Consider the following 19284-nt stretch of genomic DNA (forward strand, 5'->3'; position numbering starts at 1 on the left):
TCCGTTATTTGGATTTCTTCTTGTTTTCTAGAACATATGCTCAACCATTAGTTCTGAAGAAAGTGCCCATATACTCCTGGCCAAATTACAACTCAACAATGCATGCCTCCATGATGTCACTTGAACTACGTCGGTATTTCCCCAAAGAGAAAGGGTGATGCAGCACAGCTACGGCAGGTATTTTCCTAAGTTATGAAACCAAGGTATCAATCCAGTAGGAGAACCAAACAACACTATGTAAACGGAACCTGCACACAAAGAACAAATACTTGCAACCCGACACATAAGAGGGGTTGTAAATCCCTCCAGGGTAAAAAGATAGATAAATTTGTGGTAGATTGAATAAATAGCTCTCAATAAAATGCAAAATAAAAGATGCAAATAAAAAATGCAGCAAGGTATTTTTGGATTTTTGGAATAATGGATCTGAAAATAAAAGCAAACAAAAATAGATCTCGAAGGAAAATATGATAAAGAACAGACCTGGGGCGTAGATTTCACTAGGGGTGGGCATAAAAACCGACAAACCAAACACCGGACCGGAGCCGAAACCAAAAAAAATGAAATTTCGGCTTTTCGTCAATAATACAGAAAATTTTGGTTTCTGCTTGTACTAACCGAACTAAGTTGAACTAAGTTCGGTTGGTTCGGTTTCGAATGTGGTTAACTGAAATGAAACCGAACACTATGCGTACGTGAGACACGGACAGTCAGAGACAGTACGCTACCGCAAGGCTGGCATGGAGCGACGACGCTGTCCTTCTGGCCTCGATGTTGCTTTTTTTGTAGGGCAAGGCCTTGACGTTGCTACTGGACCAAATCCAGCCAGCCACTACCCCATGTGCGTGCCCACCAGCAAACTTGGACGTTGTTAAAAAATGCAAACTTTCTTTGACCATGGGCTGACCCGCATGTGAATAGACGACCAGAGACACCTTATTCCTTTAGTCCCACCTCGTCTGCCGAAGACACAAGGCAAGGTTTCTTGGCTATATAAGAGTGTGCCGCTGGCACAAATGCTTGAAGCTAGATTGTTTGGTGTAAACCGATAAACCGAACCCAATATTCGGTTAACCGAATTTTTGGTTAGTTATTTTTCACTACCATTTTTAGCTTTTGGTTACCAAATTTGAGAAATAATTGAACAGTAGAAACCAAATTTTCGGTTTTTCGGTTTATACCGGACGCCCAGCCCTAGATTTCACTAGTGGCTTCTCGCACACGCTGGGCAAACGAATTATTGTTGGGCAATTGATAGAGTCTCAAGAAATAGCACACAGGGTAAACGAATTATTGTTGAGAAATTGATAGGACTTCAAATAATTATGACGATATCCAGGCATAATAATTACTACGATATCCAGGCAATGATCAATATATAGGCATCACGTCCAAGTAGACCGACTCCTGCCTTCATCTACTACTATTACTCCACACATCGACCGCTATCCAGCATGCATCTAGTGTATTAAGTTCACGGAGAAACGGAGTAATGCAATAAGAACAATGACATGATGTTGACCGTGGTAATCCTTCATCCGCTGCGCCTCCCCAAGATTCGCGTTGAATTCGTGACATGGGGGATCGCGCGTGGGGTGACCGAAGCATGCTTGCATCATCCTGTGGTGAATAGTAAAGAGGCGGCTTGCATGTCCCTTTAAGACCGCAGGGCCGCTGCTCATTTACGCCTTCCGCCTTGGAACCATCGTTCCACGCGTCCCACTACGCCCGCCCCTTGCGCCACGTACGCCGCATGCACAGAATGTGGGAAGACGTGCACACGTGGGTCAATACCCACGCGCCTTCAATTGGGCAGGGAGGGCGGTCGACGGCCTCGCCCGCTGTCATCTTGATGAGCTGGGTTGGCTGAGAGGGGTGGCCGAGCCCCGACCTCGCCCCTTTATAAGGAGGGGAGCGGGAGGGATGGTACCCTTCAGTCTTTCGCCATTCGCCTCCTCCCATCTTTGCTTCTTCCTCCCCTCTGCCATGGCAATAGGGCACGCTGATGCTTCGACGGTAGCGGCGAAGGTCACCGCTCGACAATGCGTCGCTCCTCCCCAAGAGCCCGTGGTGGTGGAGCCGACCGTGAGGGGAAGGGGGAGGGGGCAAGGCCGAGGCCTCCATGGCGCTCGGGGAAGAGGAGGACGGGGCGGCGCATCGGCCTCGCCTCCGCCAGCGGTCCTTACACCAATGGAGGGCCACGTCGGGGACCAACCCCGCGAGTTCTTCATCAGGCTGCGCCGGCCGGCCGGCGCGTCGTCGTCTTCGTCTCCCTACTCCATTCGCTCGGGAGATGGAGCTCGACCCGCCGCAGGCGCTGAGACTGCACATGAGGGGCTTTGGGAATAGCAGCACATGGGCCGATGTCGATTTCCCATCCCCTCATGTCATGTATCTCCGTCGCGGATGGAAAACCTTCGTCCGCATCACAGCCTAACGGCGGGGATCACTCTCTACTTCAAGTTAATGGAGAATGGCCTCCTCTCCGTCAAGGTCTTCGGTGACTTCGGAACTCGCCTGAAGTGCTTCATGGAGAGTTCCTCGGATGACGAAGATTCGTCCTCGAGCGAGAGTGACGAGAAGGACAGTGGCAGCGACGACAAGGGTGGTAGGCAAGAGGATGACGGGTCCGGCTAGGTGTCAGACCCACCACCCGAGGGCGATGCTGGCAGCAGCAGCATCTGCACCGGGACCCTTCTCCCGATGGGGCCGGCTCCTTGAACTTCTCGGGGTCTCCTCCTTGGGCGGCTGGCGTGGGGGGGGGGAGCGAAGAAGGCGGGTGGCGGGCCGTAAAGTCGGAGTACGATGGCACCGACGCCTTCGTAGCGTATTGACGGACCGCTGCCTCATCTTCCAGCTCTTCTCCCGGCACCATCATCACCCGCCCTCCTTCAGGCGGCCGCCGACATGTTCTCTCGGCGCCTTCTGCTGCTCGTACCTTGCCTAGGAGCTCCTTTTGCCCCTTTGCCTTCTTGTTCCGTTTCCTAAGGAGAGGGACAAGAAAGGGATTGCGGGCACCTTATATTTTTTTAGCTTGTAAGCCTACGGGCCTTAGTTAGATTTAAAACTTGTAATCCCCCTGCTCATGTTTACATTCCATACGAACTGTACCTGTGTGGGGTGTATTAATGAAAAAGGGTGTTTGTCGGACTCTTTGTGCGTGAGCAAAGCCCATACCAAGGAACAAATCCTTGTTACTTTTATCATAAACATTATCGCCCGGCAACAGGCCTCGCCGCTCCCTTTCTTTACTCGACCATACTCGCGCTCTTGGTGGAGACAGGGGTGAAGTAGGGTTAAGACCTACGCTTGCTTCCTCGCCACTGCGGCTACAACCAGACCCCGACCCAAGAAATAATTTCTTGGGTACGGGCAAGGGGGAGCACGGTAACTTAGGAGCGAAACGAGGTTTCACACATTCCAACCCACACGGAAATGTAAAACAGGGGAAGGAAAAACTTATCTGAATCTGCAGCCCCGACAACCTCAGCTTGCTGGGGGAGGACCCTTGTATCTTCAGCCCTCGGCAAGCTTGGCTGCCGGGGCTAGGGCACCGGCTCGTTCTCTTTCTTCCACTTATCTTGGCGGAAACATTCATGTACCCTGCGAACCAAAGAGGACGGACAGGAACAGAGAGACGCAAACTCGACCTCTAAGCTAGGGGTTAGTCGCAGCTCAAGCACTATTAACCCTAATCGAGGGAGAGACTCAACCTAGCATGCATGCTATAACTTAGGGCGACAACGTTTCGTTTATTTATGCTCAGGGTCTGCACCTGGCTTTGTACAAAGGGTTACATGCCTTGTCGGCAAGGCTTGTACAAAAGGTGGCTTGCCGGGGGGCCTGGCAGCCGCGCCTTATGGGTCAAACTTGCGAAGATGCTCGATGTTCTAGGAGTTGCTCACTGGAATGGCATCTTCGGTCTCCAGGCAGACTGCACCGGGCCTGGTGACTCGTGTTACCCGATAAGGGCCTTCCCACTTTGGCGTCAACTTGTTGGAATTCTTGGCCAACTGAATGCGCCGAAGAACAAGGTCGCCTTCCTCAAAGCTTTGGGCATGAACCTTGCGGCTATGGTAGAGGCGCAAGGCTTGCTGGTAGTGTGCTGCTCTCACAGCCGCCTGAAGACGATCTTCCTCAAGGAGCATCACATCATCTTGCCGCAATCTCTCTTGCTCAAGCTCATCATAAGAGAGCACTCGAGGTGACGCATATATGAGTTCCGTGGGGAGAACTGCTTCTGCCCCGTATACCAGGGCAAAGGATGTCTGGCCGGTGGCTCGATTTGGCGTCGTTCTGATTGACCAAAGAACCGCCGGCAACTCATCAATCCAGCGCCTTCCACTCTTGTGCAGCCTATCAAAAGTATTTGTCATCGGGCCACGCAACACTTCAGCATTTGCCCTCTCTGCTTGGCCGTTGCTCCGTGGGTGTGCCACAGAAGCAAAACAGACCTTGCTACCAAGGTCTCCAATGTATTGCATGAAGGTGTGGCTTGTGAACTGCCTGTCGTTGTCAGTGATGACTCTGTTCGGCACACCAAAGCGGCAAAGTAGCCCCTTAAGGAATTTGACGGCTGACTATGCGGTCACCTTCCTCACTGCTTCCACCTCCAGCCACTTTGTGAACTTGTCGATTGCAACGTACAAGTACTCAAATCCCCCGACGGCGTGGGGAAAGGGGCCCAGTATGTCGAGCCCCCAGACTGAGAACGGCCAGGAGAGAGGGATTGTCTGCAAGGCTTGAGATGGATGATGAAGCTTCTGTGAATGGAACTGGCATGCTTCACACTTGGTTACTAGTGTCGTTGCATCCTGGAGGGCAGTGGGCCAGAAGAAACCTTGCTGGAAAGCCTTGCCGGCAAGGGCCCTTGACCCTATGTGGGAGCCACATATGCCTCCATGTATCTCCACCAACAGCTCCAGTCCTTCCTCCTGGGGGATGCACTTCAATTTCACTCCATTTGGTCTTTTTCTGTACAGAACGTTGTCAACGAACTGGTATAGGGCAGACGCGGGCTACTTTCTCTGCTTCTTCCTGCTCCTCGGGAAGCTCCCTTCTTTGGAGGAATCGGACGGTATGCTGCGCCCATGCTAGAGCATGTGGCTCGATGGCAAGGACCAAAGGCACTCCCTTTGCCGTGGGAGCGGTTGCCTCCACGGCAAGGGCTTGACGCCCCGCCGGAGTCGGTTGCCACACGGCAGGCTTGGCGTCCACGGCAACATCTTCGCCAGTGGCCCCAGGGAGCTCGGTGGGGAAGTACTTTCCAGGGCCTGACTTCCTCCGCTTGTTCTGCTCTGTTGATGGTTCGACGGATGGTTGAGTTAACTGAAGCACAAAAGTGATGACGGGAAAATGGCGGGCGTGAGAACACGCGTCCACATCATTGATACAGAGTGAAATTTAAATGCATAAAATAAAAAATAGAATCAAACATTGCAGGTACATTATTTCCAGAACTCTTACATTTACATAAAAATTCTGTTAATTACATCTTCGAAGAGAAAACCCCTGATTAAGAATTCCAACATATCTATTACATAGGATTACATCACATGCCTATTACAATATTCTACAAGAGAGATCCTCCTCGCGGTCGATGATGGACTCCTTCTCGGTGAACTTGAAGTTTGGTTTCATGCAAATACTCCTCCACGATTTCATGTGTGATGTTTGGGAATATATTTTCCTAGCATGCAACAATTTGTCCGTGTTCAACCTCACTTATATGAAGAATGCATGTTGATTTTGGCTAGGCATAGTTTTATCCTACGTTTGGCATATAGGATATGGATATATTTTTCTTTGAGAATTTTATATGACATCTTTGGTTTTGGTGGCATGGATATATGTGACATGCCAATTTTAATAAGTTTCGCATCATCACATTACTACTATCATCGCACGACACTGATATCGTGCCCGTGTGTAGCGTAATGGACTGAAGCTTTCTGACACAATATTGATGCTTTTTATGGTGCATATGATATGTGCCATATTTTGTGGACTTTGACTTCACACGGTATCAAAACTAACCACGCGGTGCAATGATATGACACACATGTATAGCTTGACCCTAATGGAGTTTGTTTATGATTTTTTTTATTTGTTTAAATCCTATGTGGGCTACATGAAATATGCCTTATCATATATTTTGCATGAATTTTGTATGCATATGTGGAGGTGGGGTGAACTTATTTTTTATTAAGTTCTGCTTTACCTGTATTACTACTAACACCGTGTGGCACTAAGGTAATGCCCGCGTGCAGTGTAACCAAGCAAAGATTTGTGGAGCAATCATGGTGTTGCACGAGTCGTATGACATCTATCATTTTTGTTTATGTTTGCACCTTACATGGTATTAGCACTAACTCCACATGGCGTCATTTCATTGGCGCTAGTGTGTAGAGTAAGTTTGTGATATTCATTTGTGATGATGCTAATAGTTTAGGCCCTTATAGCATTGGAGCATGTTTGTAACATCTTTTATATGACTTTGGCCAAAATATGTAGCATGAATGTTTTATTTAGATTTTATCTTACTTGTATTACTACTAACATCGCATAACACGAATATCGTGCCCGCGTGTAGCGTAACCAAGTAAAATTGGTTTATGACGTGCAATTTTGATGATGCTAATAGTTTAGGCTCTTATAGCGTTGGAGCATTTCATGACATGTTTTATTTGACTTTGGACCAAATATGTGACCTAAATACTTTGTTTAATTAATATTTTTTACTTGTATTACTACTAACACCGTGTAGCATTATGATAATGCCCGCGTGTAGTGCAACCAAGTAAGATTGGTTTTTTTACGATGCAACATGTTTTATAATCCATTTTGCATGATTTTGGTTTTTTGGGTGTGTAACATGAACACATTTTCAATAAGTTTTGTCCTGCTCGTATTACTACTAACACCGAGTAGCATTAAGATAATGCCCTCGTGTAGCGTAACCAAGTGAAGCACCATTTTATATATTCTTATTCGTATTACAACTAACGCGACACATAAGGTCCGTAGCGTAACCGAACAAGAATGAATTCAATTTAGCATATTCGTCATTTCATTCCAACTTAGTAAGATTCATTTTTTTATGACCAAATTAAGGCAATTTTTTATGAAGTTTTCGTGCCTATGATACTGTCTTGATTCGTATCCACGGATAGGGACCAAACCAAGAAACGAGACGATCGTCCTGGCCTGTATCGCTAAGGGGACCGAATCAAGAAGGAGATCATTAAGATGAAACATATGCAACATGCAAAAGGAACATGCATGTTCCTTGGCTCGTACCGCGATGGCCGAACCAAGGACAATTTTTTTTATGTAGATTAAACATGCACTTTGGTTTGTACCGCAGTGGCCAAACCAAAGGCAAGAATTTTAGGGAGATGAAACTTGCTTCTTCAATTGTGTGTCCGAACTGAAGGCAAGAGTTTGGAGTGGATACAACATCAATTCTTTGGTTTGTACCGCGATGGCCGAACCAAAGACGAAATTTTGAAGTAGATTAAACATATACCTTGGTTTGTACCACAATGGCCGAACCAAAGACAAGAATTTTATGAAGTGAAACAGCTCCTTGATTTGTACCGCGATGGCCGAACCAAAGGCTGGAGTTTTAGGAGAGGGGGAAGAAGAAATCTCCCTGACTTGTACCGCAATGGCCAAATCAGGGGCTATGAGAGAGCCATGAATCTCACCTTCAAACCTTAGCAAGCAAGTCGTCTGCGTCCTCCTTCTTTTTCTGTATATGGTGTGTGTGTGTAAATTTAGCAGTGGGAGAAACGATCAGCGGCCGACCCTAGAGCAGTCAGGCATCCTGGTATTTATAGGGCTGGGTGTGCAGCAATGGCCTTTGGAGGCTGCCGCGCGCGCCAAGGAATCAACCTGCACGTCGCTGTCGTGCAGGACGTGGGAGCGGGAACGTGGATGGATGGTTGAACGTGGGTAGGAAACGGAGTGATGCAGACTTGGTCTCCTGAGTTGATTGATGGGACTTCGGCGGGAGCGCGCATGGCCCTCTGGCCCAATTAGTTTAATGACTTCCCTTGATCAAGCTCTATTTAAAGATGGGCCTGCTACAAGGCACGTATAGGCTTCTTACTTGATTGTTTAATCGGAGCAGCCTTTGCATATGCATGGGACTGTGTTGATTAGCTCAAACAAATTAATGATGGGCTGTGAGGGCCACACCCCATACGTTCGTGCATGTACGCTGCCAAGCCTGCATGCATGCATTGGTACATGACGCATGCTCGTACCAACTAAAGATTTAATTGATGCTAAATTTTCTTTAGTCACCAATTATATCGTCTATGTATTTTGTTAATATGCCGTGATATTTACGCCGACGGCGCGGCGCCCCTGGGTGTTGTTCCTCCTTCCCGCAGGGTCGTCATGGTACTCTCCGGCCTTGTCCGTCTTCGAGGTTTGTCTTTGGGTGAAAGCCTTTTGCGCTGCTGTAGCGGGGTCGGCTGATGTCGTCGTTCCCGGGTCGCTTTTCCCTTATGGAAGTCATCTTGAAGACTAGTTTCCCTTCGCGTTTTCCCTAGGGTGGACATGCAGAGTTGGTCGCAGGTAATCCTCCTGGTCCCGACGGCCCAGTGCGTCAATGGGTGCGCCTATGTTTGTTTCTCGCTACGACAGAGAAGTCGGAGCTGCGCGTGGCGGGGCCCCCGCGACAACGATGATTCCATAAGGGCGGTTTCAGCGGACGGTGCTCTCGGGAGATCGCGATGGACTAGGTCGTTGCGAGGCTTATAACTTTCTCTTGCAATGTACATCAACAAAGTTGGAGCTGCCGGTCGTCGATGTCTGGGTTGATTGAGTTGTTGATTGATTAATTCTTTTTATCATCGAACGTTTTATTTTTGTTGTTTTGAATTTATATTTTATACATTTATTTATCTCGATCAAAATCCATGTCAACAGATGCCCCTCGAGGTCTGGGTTCGAAGTGAGATATTTTTTTTTTCACTCGGGCCCAGAGCTCGAAACTATACATATTTTGTTTAAAGCACTTCTGGTGAGTATAATGGATTTATGACTTTTTAGACGACCGTGTACCAGCTACGTACAGCTTTTTAACCATACGTTGCAAATATGGAGGCTAAAAATCAGGCCACGTCTGGCTTATCCGGCTAACAAACTCCATCTGGCTAACAAACTGCGTCCGCTGTCCCCTCAACTCTCTTTTGAACAGCAAGTCTTCTTTTCTTTTCTTAAACTAGATAGAAGACGGCGGAGACGAAGGTCCGCTTCCGTCCGGCTGGCCGCAATTCCTTTGACAGGTTAGCAAATTATATACGACTTCGCTAGTAGCTAAATTGATTCATTGACTGATTAGTCTGCTATTTCCTTAGTCCCAGATTGCTTTCAATCCCTCACAAGATGCACCTCCGTGTTGGCAAGTATTGACTCCTCCAATTGGGTATGCCTCTTTTTTTTGTCTTGTCATTACCAAGAAACGATCTATCCTTTAGCATCTTGGATGTTGCTTTTAATCTCTATTCCATCTCCTCATCATGTAGGTGCAGGGAGACGGGGACACTAGGATACGGTCTGGATCGAATCTTCCTTGGGTAGTCTGCTTTTCCAAATTATCTGATTACATCTGTTCGTTGTGGCATCTCTCTCGTCATTAGAAGTATCAGGGATATAATGCCCTAGATGCATAAAACCTTTTTTTTGTCATGGTGTATATAGCCCTGGTCTCTGGATGTGTTTGTTCTGTATTTAATCATCCAAATATGGTGATCCCACGGTCGGCGTTCCGGGAAGCCCCTATCCAGGCTTGGTCCGTCGTTCGACTCGGTGATTATTATTTTTTTAATTATTTTTCTTGTATGAATGAGTAGATTGCTCACTGTTGCCGCTCTGGAAGCCGATATACAGGCTTAGTCTGTCGTTCAACCATGAGGAGTTTTTTTCTTATCATTGTATATGCATGGGTCAATAAGTTGCTCACTGTCGGCGTTCCGGGAAGCCTCTATATGGGCTTGGTCCGTCATTCGACGGTGATTTTTTTTATATGTATGAATTGATGACTTGATCACTGTCGGCGTTCCGGCAAGCCTATATATGGGCTTGGTCCGTCGTTCGACTGTGATTTTTGATTTTTTTTAAATATATATATATATGAATATAATGACTTGATCACTTTCGGCGTTCCGGCAAGCCTATAGATGGGCTTGGTCCGTCGTTCGACTGTGATTTTTTTTTCTATATATGAGTTTGATGACTCGATCACCGTCGGCGTTCCGACAAGCCTATATATGGGCTTGGTCCGTCGTTCGACGGTGATTTTTTTTATTTGCCATATATGTATGAGTTTGATGACTCGATCACCGTCGGTGTTCCGGCAAAGCCTATATATGGGCTTGGCCCGTTGTTCGACGGCGATGTTACTGTTTTTATTTTTGGGGGGATGAGGAATATTTTCAATCACGCGCACCTGTTGTTGTTTCTCATATTCCCTTTTTTTATGCATCAAATTCAAATATTGAAATGCTTTTTATTGTAGATACTATCTCTCGTTGCAGACTGCGTACCTCGGGGTCATCTCTTCACCTTGGTATAATATTCAATCTTGCACTTTCATGTACTATTTTTAACTTCCTGTAATTTCATACGTATACCGACATGCATATTTTCCTTGCATATAGATGGAGGAGGTCACGACACCATCTTCGTCTGAGTCATGTAGAATGCCTTTATCACAGTTGGCCAAAAAACACCTATTTGAACCTGATACTAGTGAGCTAGCCAATCCAGTGATTACGAAGTTAGGCGTACCACACGGCCATCCTGAGCTTGGACCACGTGGATGGACGGCAGGGCCATCTTTCTCAGCTCGTTGTTATCAACCTCCCGCACCTGGGCCCAGACTTGATGAAGCCTCAACCCTTGGGACACATATGATATCCAAAGGTTTAGGCTGGGAGAATCATGAGGTTGAATACGCTCCAATGCCTCTTGGATATCTTGAATGGGGTACTAATGTCTTGAAGAAATATCATACCCATCTGAAGGGGAGTGAGGAAGGTGTGGATTATGTCTATGGAGCCATTTATTGCTCTTTAGGCGACTACTCTGTCTCCCCTTCTCTTTTAAGGTCTTTATTGGAGAGATGGGATCCCAACACCAACACGTTTTTGTTCTCGTCTGGCGAGCGTACAGTCACACTTCTTGATATGCATCAGATCGCGGGGTTGCCCCTTGATGGTGAACCTTATGAAGAATATGTTCCCCTAGCTGATGAGTTGGATCCTTCGACTCTTTTGTACCCCAACTTCCTGCCTCGGCTCCTAAAAATTTGGACCAAGCTTGCCGTGGGTGGCAAAGTAGGTTTCAAGGAATGGTGCGACTTCTTTCACAATAGTGGAGTAAACTCCTTTGCTACCGAGAGCTTAGAAGACCAGCGCGTGTACACTGCGGCTTTTCTTGCCATATGGCTTTGCCGCTACGTCGTTGTTGGTGGTGGGCCATATATTCGCCCTGGGGTATTAGTGATGGCGGCATGGATTTCCCTAGGACGACGCATCTCTTTGGGCCCACCTGCTCTTTGCTCCCTTTATTACTCACTTCGGCGAATTTGTACTCATCCGATTGGCCCTTCATTCATACATAGGATTTGGCCAGTCCACTACCTTGCTGGATGGATGGGCGTGTACCTCAAGAAACCCTATGGAAACAGAGCAAGAACACCAAATTTTCCGAGCTCCAGAATTTTGGCGGTACAACCTAATATGGTGAACACCATGTTTAAGACGCCACGTCATTTTACTCCTAAAGAGGCACATGCTTTCCTCGATGACTATAAGAATATTGCTTGGAACCCCCATTCTCTCACTATGGAAGGTGTGTTCAAACCCAAGAGGGCTTTCTTAATTTCCATTCGTCGAGGCATGCTGCCATGGAGGCGTGGTACTATCACCGCCGACGTGTGTATAGCTGAACCATATCACCCAGATCGAGTGGCACGACAGTTTCGTCTTGACCAAGTTGTTCCCTTTTCTCCTCTAGCGAGCCTGTATACTCAAGATGAAATTGGAATCGCCTATGCTTTTTGGTCACACCTATTATCCTTGGCCCCTGAAGAATTCCACTATTTTCCTGATGATGATCGAGTTGGGAACACCTCTGTAGCATGGGCTAATTGGTGGAAAAAATTCTAAAGCCTTTCGCCGACATTCTGGACCATCTTTGCAATGGCAACATGACTGGGAAGACCCCTTATGATGTAAGGATAAAAAATAAGCGTGCACTACAGCACAACATCAGGCCTCGACCATTGTCTGACAAAGATTTTATGGTGGTGAGGAGAGTACCTATTGAGCACCGTGACCAACATGTTCAGTCCCTTGAGAAAGCAGAGACACCTATTACAGATCAATGGAGACTGGTCCTCTATAATTATTTAAATGATGTTGTTGCTGCTCAACCGGTGAAGTCTAAAGAGGTGAGCTCAGGCACATGTGTGTCCATTTTTCATTATGTCTCACGTACTATTAAGTACTAACTTGAGTTTTTTTTGCAGCTACGGCGGGGCAATGTACTGAAACAGAATGCCCTAGCTGGGTCCTCCTCTGCTCATCCGCTATCAGCGGATAATGATATATCAGACACTGCCCCATCCGCTAGCGGAAAAAGACACAGACAATCTACAGCGCCTCACGTGGAACAAGAAGAAAGGCTGCCCTCAAAGCGCAAACTTGATTTCGGCCAAGAATCCAATTTTTCAGAACCAATAACATTGGATGGTCCGTCATTAGATGTTGAACTCAGTAACTTTGTTAGTGAAGAAGATTTTGGCCATGTCCTCACGGGAGAAAAGGACCATGGCCTTGGTGACCTCTTCAATTTATCTGTCGAGGATTATATCATTGGCGAGCGTGGCACAAGTCGTCCACCTTCCAGCCCGGGTGTGGTTGAAATTGTGCCCCCTACCCCTAGTGCTCTTGGTTTCTTGTCAACTTTACCTGGTAGTTTATTTATTTATATATCTAATTAACTGGTCGTGTTTATGGACCATCATTATCATCAGTTCTCATAACTCTTCTGTCTTTTTTTTAGGTTGCGAACAAGAAATTCGCCACTCACAAGACCCTAAGGTGATGGTAGTATCAGGAAAAGACGCAGAGATGGACTGCAGTTTCGTCAAGGACACGTTTATGGAGGCTACAGATTTCGTGGTAAAACGAGCCCTCGAAGGACTGAACGACTCTACCCTCGGTGATCCCAAGCGACGCATCATGCTTGAGAGCGTTTCTCAGACGCTGCCCACGCAAGTACCTGAGGTAGCTAAGGTGCAGGCCATGTTGGTCGGGCTTATTGATCTTTCCAAGAAGTTGGAGGTTGGCCAGACTAAGTTCACGGAGGAATCCGAGCGAGATGAGCATGTTGTTGCTGAAGTAGGACTTAAGATTAAGTCTGGCCATGAGGTTTCCAAGGCCATAATTGAGGACTTATCTGCCGTAGAAAAGAAGTGCACTGAAATGGAGGCACGTGAAGCAGAGTTGAAGGCCCAGTTTGAAGAGGTTACTGCTACTTTGCACAGGCTTAAGTTGGAAATGGAACAACGCCGACAAGCACATGATGCCCATAAATCTGAACAGGAGAAGTTGGTGAAGAGTGTACAGGATACCAATGCTGGCAAACGTGCAAGGCTTGCTGAATTTAAACAAAAGACAGCAGATTTAAAGACTGAAGCAAGTCAGTTGTTGAACAGCCTGCAGAACTGGCGAGCTCTTTGAGAAGGCGTAGACTTTGTTTAGTTCTCTTTTATTTGGCCATTTCAATTCATCATTTTCTTTTGAATCACTTTATGTTCAGTACTCAGTTTCGCTTCAAATGTAGCAGTACTTTGTTTATTCAGGTGGGAACTCCAAATTTTATGCATGATGTGCTAGTACGCCAGCTTTGACGTTGAAAACATCCTTATTTATTTACACTATCGTTGTGTATGGCCTGCAGCCTTATTCATTTTATTCTATTTGTTTATTATATAAATGCATGTACGTACCCTTTTTTTGTACGACGGTTTAAGCTTATGAAGTCTGGAGCCTGCTTGATGTTTATCTTTTATTACCCCCTTTTTTTTACGTCACAGTTTATACTCGTAAGTCATTGGAGTTTTTTTTTGTGCCCTAGTTTATACTCGTAGGAGTGTGGAGTATTTTGGATGATCTTTTTTTTGGCATCACAGTTTATACTCGTAAGTCATTGGAGAGTTTTTTTTTGTGCCCCAGTTTATACTCGTAGGGGTGTGGAGTATTATTCTTTTTGTGTGCCCTAGTTTACACTCATGAGGTTATGGAGTATCATTTTGTTTTTTACTCAAGCATAATAGCGCTTAAGGAATTTCCCGTTTATCGGTGGCGGGCAATACTTGCCGTCAGGGGAAATTATCCTGTATGCACCACTAGAGTAGACCTCTTTTATGATGTAGGGACCCTCCCATTTTGGCTCGAACTTTCCCCCCATCCGTCGTGTAACATTCATTGGACGGATGATGGTGAGCACCAGGTCTCCTTGCTTGAATGACCTCCTTTTAACGCGCTTGTCAAAAGCACGGGACATTCTAGACTGATACGCCTCCAAATTTTTTAATGCCTGCAGGCGTTTTCCTTCGAGCATTTCGAGTTCCTCGAGGCGTAATTTTATGGCCTCTTCTTCAGAAAGTTTCTCCTGAATAGCAACTCTAAGCGAGGTAATTTGTACCTCTAATGGCAGAACTGCCTCTCCTCCAAATACGAGGGAGTATGGTGTCATTCCAGTTGGTGTACGTGTTGTGGTTCTATAAGCCCACAAGGCCTCAAGAAGTTTCTCATGCCACTCACGCTTATTTCTAGACACGACTTTCTTTAACAATTTGCAGAGAGTTTTATTAAAAGCTTCCGCCTGTCCATTAGCTGCCGGATTATAAGCCGTAGAATAGTGATGAATTATTTTGAATTTCGAGCATAACTTATCGACATGTTTATTTTTGAATGGTCCCCCGTTGTCAGACATGATACGGGAAGGAACTCCGAAGCGATATATGAGGTGTGTTCTTATGAAGTGCTCCACGTGCTCTCCCTTATCCTCTTTTAATGGTATAAGCTCGGCCCATTTAGAGAAGTAATCGGTGGCGGCCAGGATAAATTTGTGCCCCTTTGATGATGGCGGATTAATAGGTCCTACTATATCCATTCCCCACATTTCAAATGGCCATGCAATATTTGTGGGATGCAATGACTCATGGGGTTGATGTATGAAATTACCATGTACCTGGCACTCGTGACACCTTTTTGCAAATTTCATGGCATCGTCAAACATGGTAGGCCAATAGTAACCAAGATGTCGCAATTGATAATATAACTTAGGGCCAGATTGATGTGCCCCACACACCCCAACGTGCACTTCATTTAAGGCTTCCACAATTTCATTCCCTGCTAGACAGCGGAGGAGGATGCCATCGAAAGAACGCCTATATAAGGTATCATTTATACATGTATAGTGAACTGACCTTTTCCGAACTCTAGACCTTTCCGTGGAGTCTAGAGGTAAATATCATGGAGCAAGTATTCCAGGAAAGGGCTTCGCCAGTCTCCAACTTCAATCTCATAGATATCTGCAGTCATTGCAACCGACGTCGTCGTCTCCTCTTCCTCGGCGAGTATAGGTAGGATTCTGCATTCTTCAACACGAACGTCCATCATTTGATGTGAAGTTAATGACATACTAGCGGCTAAACCTGCTAAGGCATCAGCTTTTTCATTCTGACTTCTTATAACATGCTGAATATTTAGATCAGCAAACATGGACATGAGCATTTTGGCTCGTTGGAAATAAGGCATTAATTCTTCTTTCTTTACCATGTAAATTCCCAGTAGTTGGTTGATCACTAACTGAGAGTCACCATAAACAGTGAGTGAATCTAACCCCATATTCAGAGCTAATTCAAGCCCAATTATCAAAGCCTCATATTCAGCCGAATTATTTGAAACTGCTGAAGTTAGGGTGAATGAGTACGGGATTATTCCTTCACTAGGCGTCACGAAGACGACTCCAGCACCTGCCCCTGATCGTCGACATGCGCCATCGAAGTACATTTGCCAACATGTACTAGCAACTGATGTAGTGAACACATCTTCATCCGGCCAGTCATCCTCTATGGGGAAATCATCGGGTATTGGATGTGTAGCTAGGAAGTTAGCTAACGCCTGCCCCTTCATGGCCTTTTGTGGCACAAACTTTATATCAAATTGCGACAAAAACATCGCCCACTTAGCCAGTCTACCTGAAAGCACCATTTTATTTAAGATGTACCTGAGAGGGTCTGCTCTCGATACGAGGTGTACAGTATGCTCTAACATGTAATGGCGCAGTTTTTGTGCTGCAAACACCAATGCGAGACATATCTTTTCCATGTCCGGATAGTTGCACTCAGCCCCCACGAGGGTGCGACTAAGGTAATATAGGGACATTTCCTTTCCGGACTCATTATTCTGTGCTAAAAGAGCTCCCAACGACATAGGCATGGCTGCCGTATATAGGATCAGAGGACGCTCCTTAACTGGTGCACCCAGGATAGGTGGGTGTATAAGGTATTTTTTAATGTCCAAGAATGCATTTTGGCATGCTTGGTCCCACTCGAATGAGACACCCTTCTTCATGAGATGTGAGAATGGTTTACATCTTCCTGATAAGTTTGAGATAAATCTCCTAATATATGCTAGATGACCTTGGAAACTCTTTAGTTCATGTAGGTTTGTGGGTGGTGGCATTTTAACGATCGCTTTTACTTTATCTGGGGTCAATTTGGATGCCATTCTTTGTGACCACAAAACCAAGAAATTTTCCCGGAGGAAACTCCAAACGCACATTTCATGGGATTCATTTTCAAGTTATGTTCCCTCAGACGCTCGAAAACCATTGCAAGATGTTTCATATGGTCTTCTTCACGTTTTGATTTTACTACTATGTCATCAATATAACATTCAACAATTACATATAACAACCCATCTAAAACTATGGTCATGGCTTGCTGATATGTTGCCCCTGCATTTTTGAGTCCAAATGGCATGACCTTATAACAGAATATGCCTTTGGGTGTCCTGGAAAGCCGTTAGCTCTTCATCTTCTGGCGCCATTTTTATTTGATTATATCCAGAATATCCATCCATAAAAGAAAATATTTCATGATTCATGGTAGCATCAACGAGTATTTCAGATATAGGTATAGGAAAATCATCTTTAGGGCATGCTTTATTTAAGTCCCTAAAGTCTACACACACACGGATTTGACCATTTTTCTTTTTAACTGGAACAATATTGGAAAGCCACTTAGGATATTTAACTTCCCTAATGAATCCAGCAGCTATGAGTTTGTCGACCTCGGCTTCTATCTTGGGGAGTAGCTCGGGTCGATATCTCCTTTGTGCTTGTTTTACTGGGGGTACATCATCTTGCACGGAAAGTTGGTGCACCGCTACCTCTGGATCCAAGCCTGGCATTTCCTCGTAATTCCAAGCGAAGACATCTTTGTTTGCAGAAAGAAACTTACGATATTCCTCTTTCTTTTCTTTGGACAAACGTGCGCCAATAAAAATCGGTCGAGGATCCTCGGCTGTCCCAATATTTATTTCTTCCAAGTCATCAATAGTTGGCTGATTACCATCCTCCATTTGTGGGGATGCCTCAGTTGGGTCTACAAATTCAGTCGAGGTCATACAAACCTCATAGCCCAGCCCATGTCTTTTTTCTTTCAAAGGCTGGCCCTCACGTAGAGCTTCGAGTTGTTCTCGGGACAACGCCTTTTCAAATGGCGCTCGCTGCCCCCGGCCATCGCACAACGATGGGCCAGTGAGAGTATCATATCCCATTTTCTGCATCATATACAAAACTCGGTTATCGTACAGAGAAATAGGCAATGACTCATCATCTTTATTTTCCAAGGTGATATGAACCACATTTTTATTTTCACACTCATGCGGCTCCTCTTTATCCTGCTCAATTTTATGTTGAACCAAAGGAGGTAAGAGCATAGGCATTTTGGTACCTTTTTTAACAGATGATTTATCGATGACACGGAATATTGGGTCACCCTCTTTCCTTTGGTCACTTGGTATATACTGATAAATCTTTCGGCCAGATGAGGATTCCGCAGTATTTTTCTTTACCATATTTGACTCAGGTACTATTACAGGCCTTGGCTTGTGTACTTTTTCAACAGGCTCAAAGTAGAATTTTGCATCAGCGTAGAAAGATTCAGCTACGGTGAATGGTCTCTTATCTGCAAATATTCTTACTGTTTCTCCAGATTTCTCTTTGTACTTGACACACTGATGGAGTGTGGATGGCACAACCTGATTTTCATGCAACCATGGTCGGCCCAATAGTGCATTGTAAGATGTGGCTGCATCAATCACATGGAATCTCATGTATGTAGATAATGCTTCCATTTTTAGTACCAAGGAAATGGTACCCATGGCCTCTTGACCTGACTGGTTAAAGCCGTGAATGACCACATTTGACTGACTCAAATCCTTAGGGGAATATCCAATCCTTTTCAATGTACGCAGAGGCAGCAAATTTATGGCAGATCCACCATCTATCATTATGCGATTTGTTGGCAAGTCATCAATCTCACCAAACATAAGAAGAGGCCTGTTATGCTTCTTCGCTCCTAACAACATGTCCTCATCCGTGAATGTAATATTTAACACATCATTTAACTCAGCTTCAGTCTGTGAGACTTCCACTCTATAATCTTCAGGAAATGACAATGCCGTAACTAGTGCCTTACGTAAATCCGAGGAAAGAGACAAAGCATCATACACAGAAAGCATAGCTGGTATTTTCTTCAAATGAGAGATTACATCATACTTGACCGACACCTTAGAAGGTGGGTCGATTGTCTCATTCTCGGTTACATCTTTGTTCCTAGGCTCCTTTCTAGGTGGAGGATGTGGGTCAGCTAACTGGCGACCTGATCTAAGGTGGACATGATCCACTTCTGGCGCATCTTCTTCGGGGAAGTGAAGAGACTCGCTATCATCCTCAAACACACCTATAGTGAGAACGTTGAATTCTTCACTAGGCGGAACCTTCATGCGCTTCACCAAATGCTGATATTTCTTTGGTACGAAGCGCAGAGGAGCGACATCTTCCATCACTCGGGGTAGTGCACGGCGTTTTGGCCGCTGCTCCCTGCAGTCTTGGGGTTCTTGAGAAGCTGGTACACTGGGCCATCCATCACGGCTGCAGGGAATGTGAGCCTCTCTTTGACGC

The 19284-nt window shown here is 45.7% G+C and overlaps 1 protein-coding gene across 2 annotated transcripts; it reads left to right on the forward strand.

The window, feature by feature from the left end:
* Positions 1-9157: 9157 nt before the first annotated feature.
* On the forward strand, positions 9158-13937 carry LOC123082583 (uncharacterized). 2 transcript variants are annotated; one of them, XR_006439073.1, is made up of 5 exons: positions 9158-9299; positions 9372-9439; positions 9540-9590; positions 10532-10582; positions 13084-13937. XR_006439073.1 is itself a non-coding variant. In XM_044504883.1 (3 exons), the coding sequence occupies exons 1-3, from the start codon at positions 12227-12229 to the stop codon at positions 13761-13763; spliced, it is 1368 nt and encodes a 455-aa protein (XP_044360818.1). In that variant the 5' UTR covers positions 12183-12226; the 3' UTR covers positions 13764-13937. The 2 variants fall into 2 exon arrangements, 1 of the variants encoding a protein (XP_044360818.1); XM_044504883.1 differs by lacking the exons at positions 9158-9299; positions 9372-9439; positions 9540-9590; positions 10532-10582 and adding exons at positions 12183-12469; positions 12548-12992.
* The last annotated feature ends 5347 nt before the right edge of the window (positions 13938-19284 follow it).

Source organism: Triticum aestivum, chromosome 4A (assembly GCF_018294505.1).
Source record: "Triticum aestivum cultivar Chinese Spring chromosome 4A, IWGSC CS RefSeq v2.1, whole genome shotgun sequence".
Taxonomy (NCBI): Eukaryota; Viridiplantae; Streptophyta; class Magnoliopsida; order Poales; family Poaceae; genus Triticum; species Triticum aestivum.

Bases quoted from the DNA above. Each gene is read 5' to 3' on its own strand.
- LOC123082583 (XM_044504883.1), top strand. From the start codon at position 12,227: ATGACTGGGAAGACCCCTTATGATGTAAGGATAAAAAATAAGCGTGCA. The intron at 12,470-12,547 runs GTGAGCTCAGGC...TTTTTTTTGCAG, and splicing joins AACCGGTGAAGTCTAAAGAG to CTACGGCGGGGCAATGTACT. The intron at 12,993-13,083 runs GTAGTTTATTTA...TCTTTTTTTTAG, and splicing joins TTTCTTGTCAACTTTACCTG to GTTGCGAACAAGAAATTCGC.